The 23,189-nt window shown below is 33.7% G+C and overlaps 1 protein-coding gene across 1 annotated transcript in view; it reads right to left on the reverse strand.

Moving 5' to 3' along the window:
• Positions 1-2,799: 2,799 nt before the first annotated feature.
• LOC124363269 (ubiquitin-conjugating enzyme E2 G2) overlaps positions 2,800-23,189 on the reverse strand; it is a 41,977-nt gene continuing 21,587 nt past the window's right edge. The window contains exons 3-5 of the mRNA XM_046818482.1: positions 10,545-10,663; positions 3,248-3,388; positions 2,800-3,067 (exon numbers count right to left, since the gene is read on the reverse strand). Of these exons, the coding sequence (XP_046674438.1) occupies positions 2,949-3,067; positions 3,248-3,388; positions 10,545-10,663 (379 nt within the window). The 3' untranslated portion in view covers positions 2,800-2,948. The remainder of the gene's footprint in view (positions 3,068-3,247; positions 3,389-10,544; positions 10,664-23,189) is intronic.

The following is a 23,189-nucleotide window of genomic DNA, read 5'->3' on the forward strand; positions in this document are numbered from 1 at the left end:
AAATCAAATCATAACAGTAAATGAGATAACTAATCAAATTACCATATATTATTAATACAAATAAGATTACTTTATTGCTGTTGCAAGTGTACATACATGGCATTGTCACACGTCTTACAACTAGTTTAAAAATAAATTTAACATCCTTTATAAATTCTAACTCATAAATAAGAACACAATATCAGCAGATAGTTAGTGTTTGTTTAAATTCAAAACTGTTTAAAACATCTTACATTATGAGGTAACAAATTTTATTGATATAACTCTTTGTTTGGATATATAAAAAAAAAAAAAAACTGGAGGATAGCACTGGTGGTGTTTGTGCGGAAAAAATACTGGGATCCGACTCAACCCAACTCGTACAGACCCATAAGCTTAACCTCATTCATGGTGAAAACTATGGAAAAAATAATACACAGACACATTAGGGATAAATTTTACCAGTCCACCCACTTAGTCCCACTCAACACGCTTATATAGAAGGTAAATCAACTACTACCGCTCTCCACAGCTTAGTGGAAGCGGTAGAGAACACCTTCAACGAAAAGGAAGCCCTTGTCAGCGTCTTTATGGACATCGAAGGAGCTTTCGACCGAATTGCATATCAATCCATGGAGACTGCTATGGAACGTTTTGGAGTTCCCTTAGATGTAGTCAAATGGACATTACCCTACTAAAAAGCAGACAAGTAAAGGCAAAGTACGGAGATGAATCTGCCACAATCACGGCCCGGAAAGGCTGCCCCCAGGGGGGAGTTCTGTCTCCTCTCCTGTGGGCGATGGTGGTAGATGATCTTCTTAGCAAAGAAGAGGGGAACAAGGCTACTATTTTATGCGGACGACCTTGTGTTTATGGTTAAAGCAAAAAACAAAGGCACGCTGTAACGCTTAATTCAGCTGAGCTGGCAACAAATAACAGAGTAACACTCGGTTGGGTGCTGGGTCATGAGGGCATTCATGGAAATGAAAAAGCAGACATCCTCACCAAAAACGGAGCGGAGTCCATAATGGTGGGGCTTGAGCCAAGTTGCGGGATAGCCTTCTCCAACAGCAAAGCTCTGGTCAAAGATTGGGAAAAGAGGATAAGAAACATTAATTGGAGTAGAGCCTCAGGATTTAGACTATCCAAAATGTTTACCTCACCGTACGTTAAAGGGTGGGCAGCTCTCTTGGATCAGAATAAGGAGGATATAAGACTGATATTAGGGATATTGACAGGACATGGCCCCCTAAGAAAACATCTTATGAGGGTGGGCCTTAGCCAGACTGACGAATGTAGACTCTGTGGAGAAGAGGAGGAATCAGCAGAGCATATTTGGTTAGATTGTCCTGCCATCTTAGAAATTCGGAAAATATTCCTGGGAGCATATCTCCTCATCCCCAAGGACATCAGAGAACAGGAGCCCTCAAATCTGATCGGTTTTTGCAAGAGCCTCGGACTTTGAGGACACAACAAATTAAAGTAAGGAAGGTGCAAAGGTCCTTTTAGGACTAAGTGCGGGAACAAACTGTCCTTTTCCCTCAGGAAGAAAAAAAAATACTAGGCATTCTAAATGTTTACCAACTAGGCTACCTTTATTAAACACAGACCCAGACTAGGTCTGCTAATCTGTGTTTTCTTTTCTGGGTTATTATTGGCTGTTATCCCCTTCGAAATCAGCTCCATTTGAGTTGATACAATGAACACAGCAATTTTTCTATGACGAGTGTCAAAAATAGCTTTTCTGGAACAGTAATTTTGTTGAGAACTTTCTCAACAATTTAATTGTTTTGTTTGTGGAAGGCTGTCCTGAACGATGATCATCTTCAATTGAAGTTCTGCCCGCCTTGAAACGAGCGTATCACTCAAAAACCAGTGTTCTGCTCAGTAAATGTTCTTCAAAAGCTTCTTGAAGCATTGCCAAAGTTTCTGTTGGTGATTTTTTTCAAGTTTAAAGCAAAACTTGATGCAAGCCCATTGCTAGAATTTATCAGCCATCACAAAAATTTCGATGTAATGATAACACACAACAACAAAGCACAACTTTTAGACATGTAATGTAACTACTCACAACAATGAAACTTGGCACAATAACTCAACGGCTACTAGCACACCGGCTTGTACAGTTGTGTCCAAAAAAAAAGGTGAGTACAGTCCTCAAGATGGCCTCAAGATATGTTAAGAACTAGTCTGAACTGGTTTCACAATTTCAGTCATTTTATTTCAATACTATATCTTTTTATGGGTTTCAACTCATACGTACATTTAAAATGTCTTCATACCTGAATTACACGAGGATCAACTGGAGTTCAATGCTTGGATAAAGATCCATTGATCCCATCTTACCACCTGAATTGATAGCTTTAATTCAATAATGGTACGAACCATACATTATAGTATACCTTGACCAAATAAGCTAGTATCAACTAATCGATGGTAAGTAAAAAAAAAAAAACATTGTATTACCAAAACTTGAATGAACCCAATCTTAGTATGTGATATTTGACAAGACGTCTTTGTAATAGGAATAGGGCACACAAAAATGTGTTCAAGAAAATTATACAAGAAGCTTTGCAACTCTAAGGTTCAAAATAAAAAAATAAGGTTAAGCTTAAAAATGAGATTGTATAAAAAGAAATAAAATATATTACAAACAAAATGTATTGTTTAAATTGAATAGAATAGAAAATAAATTAATAGCACGATGTATTTTTGTTTTTAAATACTGTACAGTTAGTAAAAAACACATCAAAAACAAAAAAGAAAAATATTAATTTTATTACTATTTTGACAACTAAGGTTAATAAAATGTACATGATAGACATAAACAACAAACAACTGCTTTTAATTAATTCCTCACTGAAACACATACAATATCATAAGTATATATTATATAAAAATACTTTCAAATCGTAACCTAAACAACAACAAAATGGTGATATTACATACATTAACCAGTGCCATATAAATTACGTGGGAATGCCTAAGGTTTTTCTAACAATTTTCTCCGCTATCCTGTTAAACTCTTCTCTGTCTTCTCTCCACATTTTCGCTGCATCAACATTGGCCCCGCTTTCATCATTTGGCTCTGCACCAACCACATTATACAGTTAATTCATTTAAGGGACAGATATTATTCTCTACTAGACAACAGAGTAAGTTAAAATAGAATAATATATAATACATATAAAGTACACATTTTTATAAAAAGAGAAATGAACTTTCTTTCTCCAAAAGGATATTTTTTTAATAAAGGATGTATACTTACCAGCTAGCATGCTGACCACAGAGAGCAGAATTTTTTCCACACTCTGAACAGGACTCCATCTTTCAGCACTTGACTCGTAGCCCATGGGATCATCCCCAGGCGCATGTAAAATTGATATACAAACTCTGCCATCTGCGTAGACTGGAACATAAACAGTTTGTTTGATCATTTCAACAAATAAACCTTCATTATTTGTAAGCAGGCCTATTGCCTACACCTTCATTTAAACACAAAAAATGGACAACAAATAAATCTTAAATATGGTAGTTTATATATATATATATATATATATATATATATATATATATATATATATATATATATATATATATATGTACATGGCCTTCAAAAAAGAATGCAGGGATTTTTAATTGGTTGTGCAGAACAGTTGACACCAGTTGCGAGTACGATGCTTACGGTGCAACAGAAGGCACAGTGTGTTCTCTGTGGTATGCAGAATATTAAAATCTATGGTTAGTGTGCAGTGCCAGTTTCGAGCTATGTATCAAGGCAAAAATTTACCAGATGATAAAGCAATTCGTTGCTGGTTCACTAGTTTCTTGACATAAGAAGTGTGTTGAAAGGATATTCAATTGGCTGGAAAAAAAGAAGTAATGGCAAAATTTACATTTCACACATGGTGTTGTGAATCATCACAAAAATCGGATATGGAGTTCAAAATGTAGATTGAGCCAGGAATGTCTCACAATCACAGGCTGCCACCCAGCAGCTGTTTTGCACATGCTAAGGTCAATGTTAAATCGTTTAGTTATCTTGAATAGTGTTTGAGTAACTACCGTTGAAATCCTCACATTATTTTTTGCAGGCCCTGTATATATCTATAGTCAGGTTATAAAAATTGAAGTATTTTCATAAACATGTTTTGATATTATATTAAATTTGAGGAACTTTTTTTAAGTAAAGATTGTTCTCCCAAATACTCATCTAGTTTAGGCAAGCACCATAATAAACATACATGTTGTATCCCAGCATCACTTATGAATAAGCACATGTGATTTGAATTATGTACCTAACCTATACGTTTCATTGTCTGTCATTAAAATATTCAAGATTACTGAATTTTCTGCTATGTGTGACATACAGTTGTTAATATTTTAAATGTAAAAAACATTGTCTACAAACCTTCACTGCCAGCTTCGTGAAATTCATGGTGATAATGCAAAAAGTGAAAGTGAAGCATGAAAATGAAGAGTTCGAAGATGTATGTGAAAATGAAGAACCATATGTAATCACTGAACAATTGGTAAGTGCAATAAAAACTAAAATTTGTGAGGATAGAGGATTAATAATAATCACTGCCTGCAACAAGAAATTTCGTAGTATCAAGGCCCAGGGCCACACTCAGCTTTGGAGAGCCCTTAAAAAGATATTCGGCTGGGCCATTTCATGTCCCACCACGACGCCATTTGTCGACACAGTTCCTTCAAATAGACGTGTGGCTACGTGCCTCGGTAAAATTGTTCGAAATAATGGTCTGAGTATGGGCCTGCCCAGCTTAAAATACAAAGAAATAATTCAACAATGATTTCTAACCATCCTAGCCAAACCATCTTGTAAGCCAAAAATATTTTTAAATTTTTTATTGTTCACCTTTTACAAATAGAATCCATTTTTGTTTGAGTCCGCATGTTATTTTTTTTGTTTGCAGGCATATATGGTTTTTTAAACTATTCAGCAATAGAGTGCCTTAGGCCTTTAAATTAAATGCATTTGGTAAAGAACAGTCTAAGTTACAAATTAAATATATAACTAGCTACATGAATTTCTTAATATATTTGTAACAGATTAAAGTTATTAGACAAACATTAACAAAAGTTAAATTTCAGAGACTAATTTTTTGAAGGAGGAACAACCTCTAATGGTACTATTTTACCGCATTTTAAAGATCTAGTTTCAAAATACATGACAGGTTGAAAAGCGTGATATGGGTTACTACCATCTAGACTGTGACTAAAACAATCAGTATTTGAAGTTTGTCATTTTTAAGATAAAAAACATCACAGCTGTTATGAAGGAAACAAGATTTTTCTTGAAATTTGCCACCGTTCGTTCAGTGATACAATATAATCAGTGATACACTAAATTTCAAGATTTGCAATCTGATCCCTTCTTCAAATAAATGACTAACGTAATTCATGACTACAACCCTGGTTAATGTAAACAAAACATACCACAGCGTTGTGACACGCAGAAGTCAAGAAGCAAAACAGCCATGTTGTGTGTCTATTCCATGCACACTAACTCTAAAACATGCACTTAATAAAAAATCTAAACACTAATTATTGAAACTGAACTACAGAATACAATAGGTCACAATTGGTCTGCACTCACTGGCCAACCAAATATAACTAACCAGAGACCAATAGTGGATGGTGATCGTCATGTAGCAAAATCAAGATGCTGTTATAGGACGACACCTGCACTGCCAGGAGAGATTTTAGTTTTAGTTGTAGTTTTACTAATTTAATTGGTAACTCTAGTTGTTTGTTAATGCACTTCATTAACTTCATATTCAGGGAATTAAAAGCAAACTGGATGAATTTAACTAATTGCTTGCAGATTTGGGAGAAAATATCTGTATAATATGCTTAAATGAACACTGGCTTTCAAAAGAAAATGTAAATTTATTGAATAATATTGAATTTTTCAAATTAGCTGGTTTTTATGTTAGAGAAAACTGTACTAGAGGAAGTTCGGCAATCTTGGTCAGAGAAAACTCTGGAATAAACTTTAAGGTCCGAAATTATTTAATTAATGTACAATTACAACTATTATTTTGAATGCTCCATAATAGAACTTTTGGATTTAAAAACCCCAATAATTATAATATCTTTGTACAGAACTCCGGATAATTGCACCCTTATTATTTTTCTTGAAAAACTTGGTGATTTATTGAATAAATTCAGAAATAAAAGAAAATGTTAATATTTTAATAGCTACAGACTGCAACATCAATGTATTAAATAAAAAGGAACCACAAACATTATATGAAATACTTAACTATAATGGCTTTAAAATAAATATTGTTGAGGTAACAAGACCAGCAAGTGGAACAAACAATGCTATTATAACCGCTTTGCCCGTATTTGAAAATAGAAGTAGGGTTAAATATGTTATTCAGAAAAAATACACTAAAGAAGCTAGACATGACTTTATGATCAACGTTAAAAATACTGAATGGGAATTCAGCAATGCCAAAAAAGTGAATGAAAACTTTGACAGTTTTCTTAAGAGAATTCCTATTCATGCTTAATTATCATTTTCCACTTAAATCCGTCGAAATTAGAGGGGAGATTAGAGCAAAGTGGATAAAAAAGGATTACAAATTTCAAGTAGAAATAAGAGAAAACTCCACAAACAAGCACAAGTTTCAAATGATGAAGAAATTAAAACCTGTTATAACATATATAATACAATTTTTTTAAAAGTTGTTAGAGAAGCTAACCATAGAGCTAATGATTTATAGATAGAACAATCTGAGTGCAAGAGTGCAACAATCTGCTTTAGCCTGGCAAGTTATAAAACAGGAAATCACGATGGGGTAAGAGAAATAGTGGTTAATGGGAAAGTAATTAGAGAACATAGTGAGAAGGTTAATCATTTTAATGAATCTTATTTAAAGACTGTAGAACAATTGAATATAAAAAGCTCTTCGGTAAAAGCAGTGGGAAAATTACAAAAAGTTAACAATACGTCTTTTAGTTTTAAACCTATTCAAGGGAAAGAAATTCATAAATTAATATCAAAGTTGCCTAACAAGTGAAATGAATGAAATGAAATATGCCTTTATTCAAGAGGCGGAGTTAGGGCTATTTAGCCCTCTCTACCACTCAACCTCACATAATATACACACACATATATATATATATATATATATATATATATATATATATATATATATATATACATATTTACATTTAATGACCTTAAAACTATAACAAATTCCATTTTAAATTTAAATTTAACCAAAATATATACTACTATGTAATAATTGAAAATCAAATTTATCAGTTGAATATGTAGAAAAATTTCAAACAAAGATAAATTAAAACTTAAATTAACAATTTACTTTTTAAATAATTTCTTGTTATTGCTACATTCATTCTCTCAAACACACAGCCTGACCACAAGCACGCCACGAGCACCGCCACCCGTCACCCCTACAAACCGCCCAGCAACAAGTCCCTGACCCCCGCCCCAAAACGAGCTCGACCTTCTATAATACGGATATCATCAGGAAGAGAGTTCCAGAGGCGACATGCCTGAACAGTGAACGACCTACTGAAGAAGTTCGATCGATAAATAGGAATTGAGAGTAACGAGGATCCCCTTCTCGTAGGTCGCTCACTTATATCGGAAATAAATTTGAAATTTTCGGACAGGTAAACAGGTGACTTGTTTCTGATAACTGAATGTAGAGTTGAAAGAATGTGAAGTTGGCGAAGTTGTTGAAGTTTCAGAAGCGATAGCTGTTTGAAAAATGGAGTCACATGCTCATAACGTCTGAGATTGAAAATAAATCTGATACAATAGTTTTGAGCACGTTGAAGCCTGTCCGAAAGCTCAACAGTCATGTCACTGATCACAGCGTCACAGTAGTTGAAGTGTGGCAGTATGAGAGTTTTAACCAGCATAACCTTGACACTGAATGGTAGATATAAAGCAAAACGCTTTAAACTATGAATGCCAGCAAATACTCTATTACACGTTATCGTAACCTGGTCATTCCACTTAAGACTTGAGCTCATAGTAAGACCAAGATTTTTTAATTTGTTTTGAAAATTTAGTACGTGGTTATTGAGTTCAAGTTTTGGTGCAACGTTGAAGTCCAAACGGTCGATCAATCTTGGGTTTCCCAATACCATTGCCTGCGTTTTGTCTTCATTTAATTTCAGCCCATGTTTATTTGCCCAACAAGCAATTGATTCAATGTCTTGATTGAGTAGAACCATAAATGTGCTCAATTCATCAGGCGAACAGTGTACGTAAATTTGTAAATCATCGGCATAAAGATGAAACTTAGAGTGCCTTATAATAGATGTGACGTCATTAATATAAATTGAGAACAATAGGGGTCCAAGAACAGAGCCCTGTGGAACACCCCGTGTTACGGTTTTCCATTCAGATATTTTTCCCTTTCTTTGACACATTGCTGTCGCCCAGTAAGATACGATTTGACCCAGTTAACACACTCATCGGAGAAACCATACTTCTTCAATTTGATGAGGAGAAGGGGGTAATAAACACAGTCGAAGGCTTTGGAAAAGTCAAAAAGCAGTAAAATGGTGATTAGTCTCTTGTCCATTGCCAATCTGATATCATCGGTGATTTTAATTACGGTTGTGGTGGTGCTGTGATTAGGCCTGAATCCAGACTGGTATTTAGATAAGATGTTATAGGTATTCAGATAAGATGAAATTTGTTGATGTACCACTCTTTCAAGGCATTTGGAGAGACAAGGGAGAATACTGATTGGACGTAGGTCAGAAGGGGATTGCGATTTGACACTTTTCTCAACGGACGAACTAGAGCATGCTTCCAGGTTAAGGGAAAAACAGAGGAATTTAAAGAATAATTGAAAATGACTACTAAAACAGGAAGGGTGATTGGCAATGTATCTTTCAGAAAGCGCAAAGGTATGTTGTCAGCCCCAACTGCGTTGCTGGTCATCTTCGTGAAAGCAGCAAGCACATCAGCCTCACTCACAGGTGTGAAAGAAAACTGGCGGCCAGCAGCTTCCCGAGGAGCAGCCTCCAGCTCAGCAAAATAATCGCTAGCTGCAGATATATTAACAGGGATATTAATAAAGTAATCATTTATAATATTGAGGTCAAACGGAACAGGTGGACTGATATTGGATTTACCCACACCAAGGTCTTTAATTTTACTCCACAGTGATTTAGTGGACTGAGGCTCTGAAAGTGTTGTGTGGTAAAATCTAACTTTGGCGTTACGGATTTGCTGCTGCGTGTGATTTCTAAGACGTTTATATGCCTCCCAATCTTGAGTGGATTTAGAACGTTTAGCTTTTCTGAAGGCGGAATCCCTTTGCTTTTGCAAATTTCTTATGAAATCATTCATCCATGGAGAGGGGGCTTTGGTTACTCTTTTAGTTATGATTGGGGCATGTTTATCAAATAAATTAGTAAGTAAAGCATTAAATTTGATAACCATTTCGTCTACATTATTGGCAGTGGTTACTTCATGCCAGGGTAAAGCAGCAGCATCTGTGAGAAGTGAAGCATGATCTATGTCCCTGTATCTGCGATATTTGATAATATTGGGCTTATTTTTGGGGGTATGGAGTTTATAGGCACAAAAAATGAGATCATGCTTTGAAAGTCCAGGGGCAGGAAATTGTCCGTGGTATGCAACGTGGGTCGGGTCAGAAACAGCCATGATGTCAAGCCACGTGTCGGTTGTAGCAGTGTGATGAGTGGCCTGAAGTGGTAGCAGAGACATGTTACATGACTGAAACATTGTGGTCAAAAAGGTTTTTTCATATGTGGTAGGCCCTAACAAATCGGAGTTCAGATCGCCCATGACAATGACATGACTGTAACGAGCCATAAGATAGATGAGTGTGTGTTCAAATTCGGCAAGATGGCCGGTATTGGGGGCCCTGTAACATGCACCGACTAAAACATGCGTCCCATTGACACTGACATCCAAAAACATAATTTCAGGCCGTCCCTCTCTAGATGTATCAGATGGTCTACTGGCTGGGACGAAATTCCCTCAATAATTATTAAACACTGTAAGGAATATCTTGTGAAGCCAATAACAAATTTAATTAATCAATCATTAGGAACAGGTGTTTTTCCAGACAAGCTTAAATATTCAGTAGTGAAACCCATTTACTAAAAAGGTGAGAAAACTCAAGTCAAAAACTATTGTCCGGTTTCATTGTTACCAGTGTTTTCCAAGCTTTATGAGAAAGTAGTAAACCATCAATTATACAAATACCTAAAAAAATAGTCTGATTACTGGATGTCAACATGGCTTTAGAAAAAATTAAACTATTCTACCATAATTGTCTGGCAATAATAAAAGTAGTGATCACCTTGACTGCGGCTCTGTACTAAATTATATCAACTACTCTGCCTACCGTGCAGCGCGGTAAGGCGTCTGCTGCAGTCAGCAAGTTAAATGTTTAGTTTATAATCTCCAAATTAACCAAAAAGAATGCTAAAGATACAGTTTTACCAATAAAAATTATTTACCAAATAACTATTTATTATTACCGTACTTAATTATTTTATTCCAGTTAACTTACTGTTGGGATGAAACATTTCACATGTGAACTGCATTTTTGGTGGGCTTAGGGGATAGTCTGGTGGGAACACTAATTTTGCAGGAAACACACCACCTTCAAAACAAGTTCCATCAGGACCTCTGTGAGGAGAAAACAAGAACAATTTAAGCATAGCACTATCTAAAATATGCGTCATGCAAAATTTTATTAAATTTAATAATATACAGTAAATTGAATTTTAATATCAGCATAGTATATGCAATTGTATGGAGCTAAATCTATTCCAGCATATCAATGATATGTTAGGATTTATTCCACAAAAACAACTTGTTGCCTGACAGATTTTAAATCAGTTAATACATAATAATGAATAATTATAGACTTGAAAATATTTTATTTTATTACAGGAAATTGGTTTTGGACCACGATATAAAACATTCTTATCATGTATTTAATCCAACTGGGGATCCATACATCCTAATTAAATGTATATCATATTAAATTTAATTAAATTATCAAAACCAGAGATACATGTTTACTTTTCTTCATGACTACCTTGTATTTCTGATATATACTCTGATTTTATCTTTTACATTTATATCTTTTATATAAATTTACACTCCAGACCAGTTTTAAAAAAACGAGTTTTTAAGTATCCCAGCATAACTAGAGGGTGAAAGGCAAGCGTGTGTGGTATTTATTTACATTAGCATGACCATGGAAAATGGACTTTTTTTTCATGGGTTGGGCATTTATAGCTAAGTATTATTATCACAGGTGCATATGAACTGGGGGGAAAGTATATTATTGTATTATATTGATGCCTTTCGGACATTATTGCGTTAAGGAGCAGGGGCATCACGTGATCTGGAATTCGACTTTTGCAAGCTCGAGTTAGTTTTTTTTCTAAAAGAGCAAGCAGTGCGCAGCGGGCAGGCATCGTTGACAGGATTAACGTATTTCTTTATTTGAGAAGGCGCGGAGTAATATCAAACTGTCAAATTTAATATGGATAGTGTTGCCAGAGGTGTAGGTAAAGGTACGATAATTTCATTGATTTTATGCGCCGGTAAGATACACGATGGGTAGTTGTTATCGTACCATGAAAGATTTTTGACAAATTTATACAAGTAACAAACCAAAAGTTAATTATAATATAATTTATTATACGAACATAACATACTTTTTCATTAAATGTGTTTGGTACGATTATTTTATATGAAAGTACGATAATTTCTTGTTGTTGGTATGACAATCGGTTTTTAAAATCTGGCTATACTGAGTTTGAGCAGACGCGGAGTTATAGGAAACTGTCAAAAACGGAGTTTTCAGAGGATTTAAAAAAATTGTAGCTCCTTTGATTTTTTGTTTCTTCAATATTGTTTTCAGGAAAAATTGTAGTTTTCAGGAAAAAAAAATGAACATACCTTTCCATGGTCACGTTAATGTAAATTGATACCGTGTGTCCTACCACTCAGTGTACCAGAGGCTGAAAGGCACACACTATGTCCTCTTTTATGATTTTACCAATAACATTTGTAATTTTTGCCATTTCCACTGGAATGGGTTTTCGATACTCGCAGCTAGATTTGGTGGTTTGTTTTCACAGTAATACAATGAGCATTTCGTAGAATGAGCTCAGATGTTTTGTTACAAATGTTGTAAATGGTGTTTTATTCACTTCACAGCTTCAAATTTTTGTTTCCCATTTATTAGTTCAGATTTATTAATCTAAGAAGTATATAAAAATATGTTTTAGAGAAGCAATTAGTGCAATGAGTGCCGGGTGTGTACTGTATAGACACCACAGACTGTCTGCTGCCAAACCTTCTGCTACTGCAAATAACTCTGGCCACCATCGTGTGACTGCCCCGAGGTCTTTGCTGTCCAAAGTATGTTGTTACGATAAAACGAGAAATTGAAATAAACTGACACAAATGTAAATTAGGAAATGTTGATCCACAATAGATGCCATGGAATTAGTTTGAAGCAGTCACACAGTACTTTATGCTGACGACACAACTTTTTTCTATAGTAGTTCTGATTTTCAAACTCTCCATTTGACACACACAACTCTGTCGATGGTATCAACTTGCTTTAGGGCAAACGTGTTCTAAATGAATGATAGTATAACTCAAGAAATATATTTTAGCTTCAGAAATCTCCCAGAACAATTAGTGTAGAAAACATCAAGTTTTTGGGTGTCTATATTGATCAAAAACTTCCTTGGGAACCTCATGTAGCATACATTTCAGCTAAATTGTCTCAAGTTATATTTTTTTCAGAAGTTTTAAAAAACTGTGTACCAAGTAACTATGTAAAGTCTGCTTATTTTGCTTTTTTTAAAGCATAATCATTTATGGTATCTTACTCTGAGGTAATAGTGATCAAATTAATAGAATATTGCTACTTCAAACAGAGTTGTTAGAATAATCACAGAATCTCAGAAATTGGGTCTTTGCAAACCTCTTTATTAAGTTACAAATTTTAACTGTCATAAATATTTATATTTTTAGGAACTACTATTTACAACGAGTAACTTATCCACCCATCAATTACAACAGGACATCCACAATTATAATACAAGGAATAATAAATGTATTGATACACCTTTTTGTAGTCTGTCAAAATTTCAAAAGAGTTATAAGGTACTAGGTCAATTGGTGATGAAGGGGGGATTTTACTTTTACAGGGCCAATGGGATCCTCTGTAACAGATTTAGCTGGTTGTTCAATGAATTGTTTAAATTTAGTCAGACCATTTGCCGATATAGTTAAGTTTAGGGGCAATTCTCCGGTCGTCGTGGTCAGAGAGGGGGATAGGGTGCTCCCTCTATTACCAAAACTCAAATGGACGGACAGCGACAATAATAATCAAAGAGTCAAAGAGAAAGTGAATCAGCTGATTGCCACAGTCCTAGTATATGACAACATTCAAGAGAATGTAGATAGCATTGTTGTTGTAGACTGCATTACCAATTCTGCTCATTTACAATTAAGGCCAGGGAGTAATTTGTCCCACCTAAAACAGAAGCAGGGATGGTTTGATTTTGTGTTTAAATGTAAGGAAACGTGTTATTCATCTTTTAAATTTATTTAGGAAGTCCAATTCTCCTGACATTAGACATAATTACTTATAAGAGTTAAAGCGGTTTAAGATTATTTGTAAAGAAGAAAAAGATCCTATATTAATAGCTTTGTACATAATTTAAATCAAGCATCAGAAGCAAAACAATGTTGGATGGAAATTAATAGATTTAAGGTGAAAAATGAAAATAAAGTAGAAAACATTTCATTGAGTGAATGGGTGAGGCATTTTAAAACCTTATTAAATCCACGTGTGACTGTGGCTGTATGAATTCCCATTGTGGATTTCGCACTGCCTTATTGTAGCAACGAGTCTCTTGATAAGGATTTTTCAAGGCAGGTATTAATATTCATACTAGGCAAGGACAGAGTAAACAAAGCACCTGCTTATGACAAAGTACCCTATGAGTTTTATAAGAATGCGCCTGAAAGTTTAATAAATAGAATGCTTCCAATTTTTAATAGTATTTTTAAAAAGGGCGTAATTCCTGCTAGCTTTAAAAAAATCTATTATATTCCCTCTTCATAAGAAGGGTGATATCAATGATGTTAAAAATTACAGGGGCTTGTTATTTATTGATTGTATTGCAAAAATATCCACAAACTTGCTAAAAATAATTGATTGTATGAATGGGTAATTAAGAAAAATATTACAGAATTTCAAGCCGGATTCAGGAAAAGATATTCCACTGTTGACAATATTTTCTATCTGTCTTGCATAGTTAAACTGCAGTTGAATAGCAATGAAGGTAAACTTTACAGTTTTTTGTTGATTTCTCTTTTGCGTTCGACACAGTTGATAGACTTTGACTAATATTTAAACTATCCTGTTTAGGGGTCTCCACTAGCATATTAACCATGTTAGATGATTATTATAAAGACACAACTGTAGGCGTGTGGTGTATTGATGGAGTGACTGAAACTTTTTAAACTAAAATAACCTCAGGTAGGGATGTATTCTCAGTCCATTAATGTTCTTACTATTTGTTAATGATTTGATCGATATTATAGAAGGGGGTTGTAATTTCGGTGGTGCTTGAGTTAATGTACTCCTTTACGCCGATAATATCGTAATTCTGTCTCCCACGGTTGCAGGTTTGCAACATATGATTAAGAGACTTCAAACCTATTGTGACACCTGGAATATCCAGGTAAATTTAAATAAATCAAAATTTATGATTTTCAGAAAAGGTGGAAGATCCATAGTGCAAGATAAATGGTGGTTTAAAGGTACCAAGATTGAGGTGGTCAATGAGTACAGATATTTGGATATGGTACTGACTAGCACACTGTCCTGGAATTCCCATTTAACTCAGAAGGCTAAGGTGGTGAAAACTGCTGTAATTTGGTTTGGAACCATTTAATAACCAATAAACCGGTGCCACTAAGTGTTAAGCTTTTGTGTTTTAATTCCGTAGTACGATCTATTTTGTGTTATGGAGCACAGATGTGGGGATACGTCGAAAGTGAAGTAGTAGAATCTGTACTGAGGTTTTTTATTAAGAAAATGTTACAGTAAGTCTCCCACATAATACGCCGCATTACATGGTCTACCTAGAAAAAAAATTAGATAGGTTGGTCTATTATACCATGAGAATGAAAACAGATTGCCACATATTTTAGCAAAGAAAATAATTGATGAAAAAATATCTTGGTATAAAGAATGGAAAGCCTTTGGCAGAAGTTGTGACATCAATGTAGATTTTACTAATATTAGTGAATTACAACCACAGCTGATAAGACTTAGTGTGGCAGAGGGAGTGAGAAGCAGGTGGTGGGCAGATTGTGCTGGAAGAGCAGTAACATTACCTTACCGTCAGCAATATTTAGTTCTTGACCTTGACCTCGGCGACGGGAGTTTCTTTCATGACGGTTATGATATTGCCACCATATCATGGGCAATTAAAGTTAGAGCTGAACTAGTCGATTTGAATTTTAAACCTTGGTTAAAACAAAGAAACTTTAAATTGTTCTCTTTGTAACCTTCAGGAAAATGAAACAGTCTTTCATTTTGAGTGTAAATGTCCGATTTTGGCCAAAGTTAGAACGTTTTGGTTTGGTTCTAGGTTATTGAATTGGGATGACTATATTAGCATGATAAACAGGGGGGATTGGCGGGTCTTGTCAGGGTTTATTAAAGAGGCTTGGAAAAAAAGATGGGATTTGGTACAGTAATTTAATTTTTAACAAACGTTTAATTAGAAATCTTAATGTCTTGCAGCTGAAAGCTACCTTGACACTCTTTAGCACATTTATCATGCTACTCAGTACTTTGTTATTATTATTTTAAAAAGCAACATGTAAAACTTGCAAGTTTATTATGTTTTTAATTGTATTAATGTGTGCAAGTTGTAGGTTGTAGTAACAATAGTTTTATCCAATGAGGTAATAATATTGCAACTTTGTATATTACTTATTATTATTATTAATATTTTTTAAAGTACTTTCTATATTAGTATTTTATTAATTACATTTACTCTTAATTTTAATGCAAATGAATATTTTTATTTATCATTTTATACTTTTTAGGATTTGAAAGGTGATGTTTTGTTTTTGTTAAAGTCGTTATTAATATAATTTTTATTAATTAACCCGGGAGAACTCCCGTGGCGAGAAAAAACTTCACCCAAGTGCATTTTTAAAATTTATTTCTTTAAATAATTTTATTTTAATTGAACTGCTCCATGTAATCCTCAACAGACATCTATGGAAGGATATACACGCATCGAGGCACTGCTCTGAGTGGTGGGAGTAGCGTGGTCGGGAGGGGGAAGCACCCCTCTCACCCCGCCAGTCGTATTCTCACCACGCAAGTGACCCCGTCAGTGATTTTTTTTTAAAAGTTTTTCGGTAGTTCTTAATTTGTTGTTGTTGTTTACTTGTTCTCCATCGTTTGATCGCACTTTTAGTATTTTTTCTAATACTAGTTTATGTTTTATATAGTGTGCAGACCTCAGTATGTTTTAATTAGTTTTTGCAGACCTTTTTTCATAATGAATGTCAACGATGAGAATATTGCTAACTGGCTGCTTCAAGAAGAAGAAATAGAGAGCTTTGTTAGTACTGAAAATCATTCTGATACCGATGCCGAAAGTGAACATAGTGAGCACAACACTAACTCCAAACAATCTGATACGCATCCTGATGAACATATTTCTACTGCTCCAAAACCCACCACTCATTCAAGGACTTCCAAGCACGTCACAGAACAATACGGGACTTCCAAGCACTTCACGGAATACGGCAAGTAATAATGCAGCTATGTTATCCTATGTTGGCAGTGACGGCACAGCTTGGCATGTTCATAAACCAATAGTTACAAGAACTGCTCCTCAAAATATTGTTCAAAAGCTCCCTTCTATACAAAGAGCTTATAGAGACAAAACTGAAGTAACTGACTGTTGGAAAGCTTTCATATCAGATGATATTATAGAGAAAATAGTACAGTTACAAACCAGCAGTTACAACGAATGCAGCAAAACTATTCTCGAGGTGAACGAGATTGCCCACTTACTAACAAAGAAGAAATCATGGCATTCTTTGGCTTGTTGTATTTGATTGGTATAAAGAAAGGAAACCATTTAAATACTGACGAACTTTGGTCAACAGATGGAACTGCCCCAGATATCTTCCGCACTATAATGTCCAAGAGAAGATTTCATTCTCTTGTACAAGGAATTCGTTTCGATGACAGACAAACACGAAATGCGAGGAAAAAAATAGACAACATAGCCCCAATAAGAGACATTAAGAGATGAGAACTTCCATTCCAACTCTACCTGTTGCATTGCGTGAAAAAATTCAGAAAACCACAGGAGTAGCAACTACAAACAACCGTCGAAGAGGAGAGAAGGCAAAGTGTGACTTTTGCCCTGCAAAAAAGAATCGATACACCCAGAATCGATGCTGTTCCTGCAAAAAACTGCTATGTAAGGAGCACACCAAAAAGCAGGAATTCACGTGCAACGACTGCTACATAAGTGAAGAAGAAGACAGCCAATAATTCACCACATCAGTACAACATTTCAGAGCTTATCAAAAATTCTTAATTTGTTCTCGTTTCTGTTTTCCTTCTAGCCTCAAAAATGTTATTATTTTTGTAACAAAAACATGTGTATACAATTTGTTATCTATTATTACTTATTTACATTCAGTTTGAGCTAATAAATAGGTATTTGTAACTGTCTTAAGGCTTTCATTTAATCTGATTCTAAAGGTGAGAAAAAATCTCACCACGTGAGCTGTTACGTAACTTATCACAACGCGAGTCCTCGCGGGTTAATAAACAATACTGGAACTTGTCATGTTGCAATTGCCAAACCAGCCGTCAGCCCATAGGCAATTGCTGTATTGTGTTTGTTTATACTTGGTTCCATGCTTGGCACCTGATTATTCAATGATTTTGTTTTAAATCAAACATTTTTATTCTTTTTCTTCTTAAGATAATCATTATTCATTTTTAAGTGAACTCCCTTTTTATTTGTATCATGTTTTACACATATTTGACATATATAAAAATGTTTATTTATGAACATTTATAAATATATATAAACAAATTTTTGTGTGTATTATGACACACATTCTTGACAACAACTACATAATAATTTGTATTTAACATATTTACTTAAGTACATGTAAAAACTCCTAAAAGTAGGATACCATTTCAAGAATTATTAGTCGTCAATTTTAATCATACACAACATTTAACCCACAAGTAGCGAGATTACAGTGCCACAATACAAGCACTCATTAAATAAACACAAGCATGAAGTAATATACAGAGTGTCCTACGAAGAGGTTTTAACGTTTGATTTTATATTACTTGCCCATTTATGCATCGAACATTTTTAAACTCTACACAATTCATGAAATAGGTTTTAAAATATTCTGTGAAAATTTCAGCTCTCTAACAATTGTTGAATCAAAATAGTGGCATTTTAAAAACTATACTTTAAAAACAGTAAAAAAAAAAAACAGTATTTTTGGTTTTGTAAAATTATTTATTGTCATATTCTAGAGAAATAAAGCATTTCTATCAAAAAATTTGTACATAGTCTATTAAAAAACCTACAACTAAAGTGCACAATTATTCAAACTGTAATCCATCCACAGCGACATACTGATAACAGCGCTTAACAAATTAATCGTAAGCTCTTACAAAGAAGACACATGCTTTATAATTCAGTGAGTCACCATTTTCTTGAACAATCAGTTCGGGACTGCATTATTCTTGGTAAAGGTGTATTGTAATTTTTGGATTTCTTTGTACAATATACAATTTAAAGTTGCAGTTGTGTGTAGTGTAGTGAAAATATATGTATGTAATGTTATAAATATAGTGAAATCTAGTATCTTTCTGACAAAATGTAATGATTTTAGACAAGATCTACCTTAAAGGCATATGTGGTCTAATTTCAGTGTTCCATCTTTCAGGTGATATTATATATTTTGTAAGAGGACCATATTTATTAATCACTTCTAAGTTGTGCTTACTTACTATAGCACATAATAAGTACAATATTGCAACTTCATCAAATATTTTAAAAGATTATTATGTAAGAAGAAAATATGTTTGTAACATATTTTATGCATTATATTTTTGTATATTTCCGAATATGAAAATACTGTACGTTTCTGTGTAGGAAATTAAATTTTGAACTTTTTTACATGTACACACTATAGGGGTATAAAACTATTTACATTTTCACTGTGTGATAGAAAACAATCAATTTGCAAAACATTTACTATAAAAATAATTTTTGTGTTTCTATGGCAATTGAAAATGTTTTCTATTTTTTATCCTTTGAGTGCTGCAGCGACACTAATTTTGACGATACAAAAAGTGCAGGTGTCACTCATTTTGACATTCAATGAGGTTTTACTTATCGGGAACTAAAATAAATTACAGTATTAAAAAGAACAGACTTCATTTACCTATTTTGACATTTACAATTCGTTACGACAATTAGTGAAAACAAAAATAACAACTATTTACTATTCAAAAGTGACAGGTGATTCGTGCATATATGCCTACTTAAAGGGTCATTCGTTTAGACCTATTTGCAGGCAATTTGGCGATAGGAAGTATGACTCGAGTATTTTTCAATTCATTATGGAAGAATGAAAGTATTAGGAACAAATAATAAAGTTTATTTTGGTCCCCGATAAGGAAAATTCGTCCAAAAATAGTTGGCTGCAATAATACCGAAGTACCTATGTGATGATTTTGTCTTCCAGTCACTATGTAGCGGACGATTATCGTGTTATGTAACGGCCATTCTTGTTGTTTATGTGCCAAAAAACAAGTATTTAAGTAAATACACACTAAAATAGTAACTTATATAGTTCTTTATCAAATTAAAGTAGTGATTTAAGATGTGTCCAAGTGAAAACCGTGTTTTCAGAGTAAATATAATAAGGTTATTTTGGTTTTTACAAAGTTACTGACACCCATAGAAAAGAAACGTAAGCAAGTTATTTGTCTCTACATTTGCTAATTATATTATTTGTGTTATATTGATGTTTTATTTGATGTATTGTGAAAACTACATCATTACTATGTAATTTCTAAACTCATTAAGTACAATTTAAAAATGTACCGGGCAGTATTTTGTTTATACAAATAATGCCATGTTTGTTTTTATTGTAGAATGAATTATAGATATCAATTTGTAAAAATTTCTGAAGAAAAATCTGATGTTTTAAGAGTTTTAAGTAGGGTACTTCAGGGCTCTGTCCTAGGCCCTTTTCTGTTTGTGATATTTGTCAATGATCTACCTGCTTTTATCCCTGATAAATGTATTTTATATGCAGATGACACGACACTGTTAACTTCAAGCGCTAATTCTGAAACTAACTGTATTGTTAAAAACTATATGGTTGAGAGATCTAATCTATGGTTCTGTGCCAATCAACTGTCTGTAAATAGAAGTAAAACAGAGGAAATTGTATTTAGCTTATGTAACTTAGATGATAAGACTGTGAAATTGTTAGGAATTACATTAGACTGTAAATTGGGCTGGCATCATCACACAAGTAACTTGTGTACTCGCTTATCTAGAGTAGTTTTCCTACTAAGTAAGCTAAAACAGTACACAAATGACAGTTTAGTCATAAATGCATACTATGCCTTTTTCCACTCGCACATATTGTATGGCCTAATCCTGTGGGGAAACGCCCCTGGTGCAAAGGAGGTTTTTAAATGGCAAAAGCGAGCAATCAGATGTGTTTCAGGTATTGGCTTTCTGGATAGTTGTAGATCACATTTTACAGAGCTAGGCATACTTACTGTTCCCTCAAGGTATATTGTCCAATATCTGATCTATGTTAAAGAACATTTGGATGAATATAACCTAAGAGGTAGTTGCCAAGAGCATAACACTAGAAATAAGGGCCTAATTGATTGTAAATATGTTAGACTAAGTAAAACACAACACAGTTATGGTTACATTGGGGTCAAACTGTTTAATAAGTTACCATTAGCTGCTAGGAATGTTACTGTACATAATTTTTAAAAAGTTTTACAAAATTGGTTAAAAGTTAAAGCATTTTATTGTGTTGAGGACTGGGAAACTGCTGACATGAGTGACCTTAAGTTTTAACAATATATGGCCTACCATTCTAGTCTAATATTTTATATGTTTTATGTAGGCATTTATATTTTTAGCATAGAGTATATTTTATGTACCTATTTGACAATGTCTATTACAATGTTGTATGTTGTTTAATGACAATAAAGAACTGATTGATTGATATATTATACATGGATTTTATTTAGAATTGTATGGCCTTTATGATGGTATAAAGACAAAAATATTAAAAAATACCATATACACCCAAATTAGGTTGAAACTTAGCTTTTTATAAAATACTAAAAATTAAAAACTTTTTTGTAAAAACTGACAATTTTATATTTTTATACAGCAAATTTTGTTTTTAACGATATGTTTCATATTCTTTATTTAATAAGAAAAACAACAATAACAAAATTATAAAAATCTGTTGGATAGTTATTTTACAACAGCTTTCCCCCAAAAGCTCACAAATTTGCAAAAAAACAGCCCGGCAGATGCCTTAGGAAAATGCCAGCGGCACTCAAAGGGTTAAATACTAAATAAACACACACATATAGGGTAGCCATGACCTAGTGTTAAAATTTTTGTGGGTGATAATACTGTACAACATAAATGTGATTCAAATACTGAAATTAAAAGTTTTTATTACTCACACACACCAAGGGAAACATTAATTCATATTTTACAAAAACACAAATTTTGCCAAAATTGTAAAATTACTATGAAATTTAGACACATTTCTAGAACTTTATTAATATCATTGTATTCTAAATTAAAGTTTGAGTAAGTATGGATAGCTTTTAATGGGTCTGAATCTCCAGAAATATTAATTTCGTCCACTTACACTGTGTCAACTTAATTTTTTTCATTTTTTAGTAATTAAAAGAAAAAGCTGTCATTCACAATTCTTTATAAAAAAAATTCTAAAGACAAACAAATGTCATAGAAACTGCTTCAAAACATAAGCTTTTAGAAATTATGATACATCATTTTATTTTTTATAATTTAAGTACAGTAATTATGTGACTTTCAATAGTGTAAAACACAATATGATCCAAATTTCATTAGCAAAACACAACTGGCTTTAGATTTCCTTTTATAGCGTCACGACTTACACTGACACTGAGACATATTTTTCAATTAGATCCTGATTAAAATAAAACATATCTAGGTAGTAATTACTATGTTTAAACCACATGCAAGGAGAGCTAGCCTTACTTAATCATATCTGACTATCACATTTTATCATGACATAAGGTCTGACACCAATGACATATTTGGTTTGGATAATTTTTATTAATACAGAATTTGGATCATTTACTAGTTGGCAGTGATTTCTATATGTCGTTTACAAATCAGAAATATGCAGAAATGCATTTTGTGTTTGGTTCTGTGATGGCAATGCTATGTGATGTCTAGTACACTGTCCGATAACCTGGTTGGCGAGTTCCCAGTACACAAGAATTTACAAGGCTGCATCAGCAATTTTTAGAACGTGGATCTGTGTACAAGGAGTGGAGTCAGTTGGGAGCAGCACCGTTGAATTTGAACACTGAAGAACAAATATTGGACAGAGTTGGACAAGACCCGGAGATTAGTAGCAGGGATCTTGCAGGTGGCATCAGTGTGAGTAAAAGTACAATTTTAAAAATTGTACAGAAGTAAAAATTCTACCCCTATCATTTTAAAAAACTGAATGGCTTTGAACCTAGTGATCATTCTGTTAGCCGAGACTTTTGTCGCTACTTATTAAAGTCTTAGATTGAACAATATGATTTTTTCAAAAAAATCTTATAGACAGACGAAGCTTTTTTGCAAGACAAGAGGTATTTAACTCTTAACATGCACTTGTGGAACACTGAAAACCCAACAGCTACAAGAGAGCAGTCATTTCAAAGAAGATTTAGTATTAATGTGTGGAAAGGTGTGATTGGCAATCGTTTCGAAGGACCTCACATTTTTCAGGAAAGTTTAACTGGAATTATGTATCCTGACTTTTTACCTCA

Source organism: Homalodisca vitripennis, chromosome 1, assembly GCF_021130785.1.
Source record: "Homalodisca vitripennis isolate AUS2020 chromosome 1, UT_GWSS_2.1, whole genome shotgun sequence".
Classification (NCBI taxonomy): domain Eukaryota; kingdom Metazoa; phylum Arthropoda; class Insecta; order Hemiptera; family Cicadellidae; genus Homalodisca; species Homalodisca vitripennis.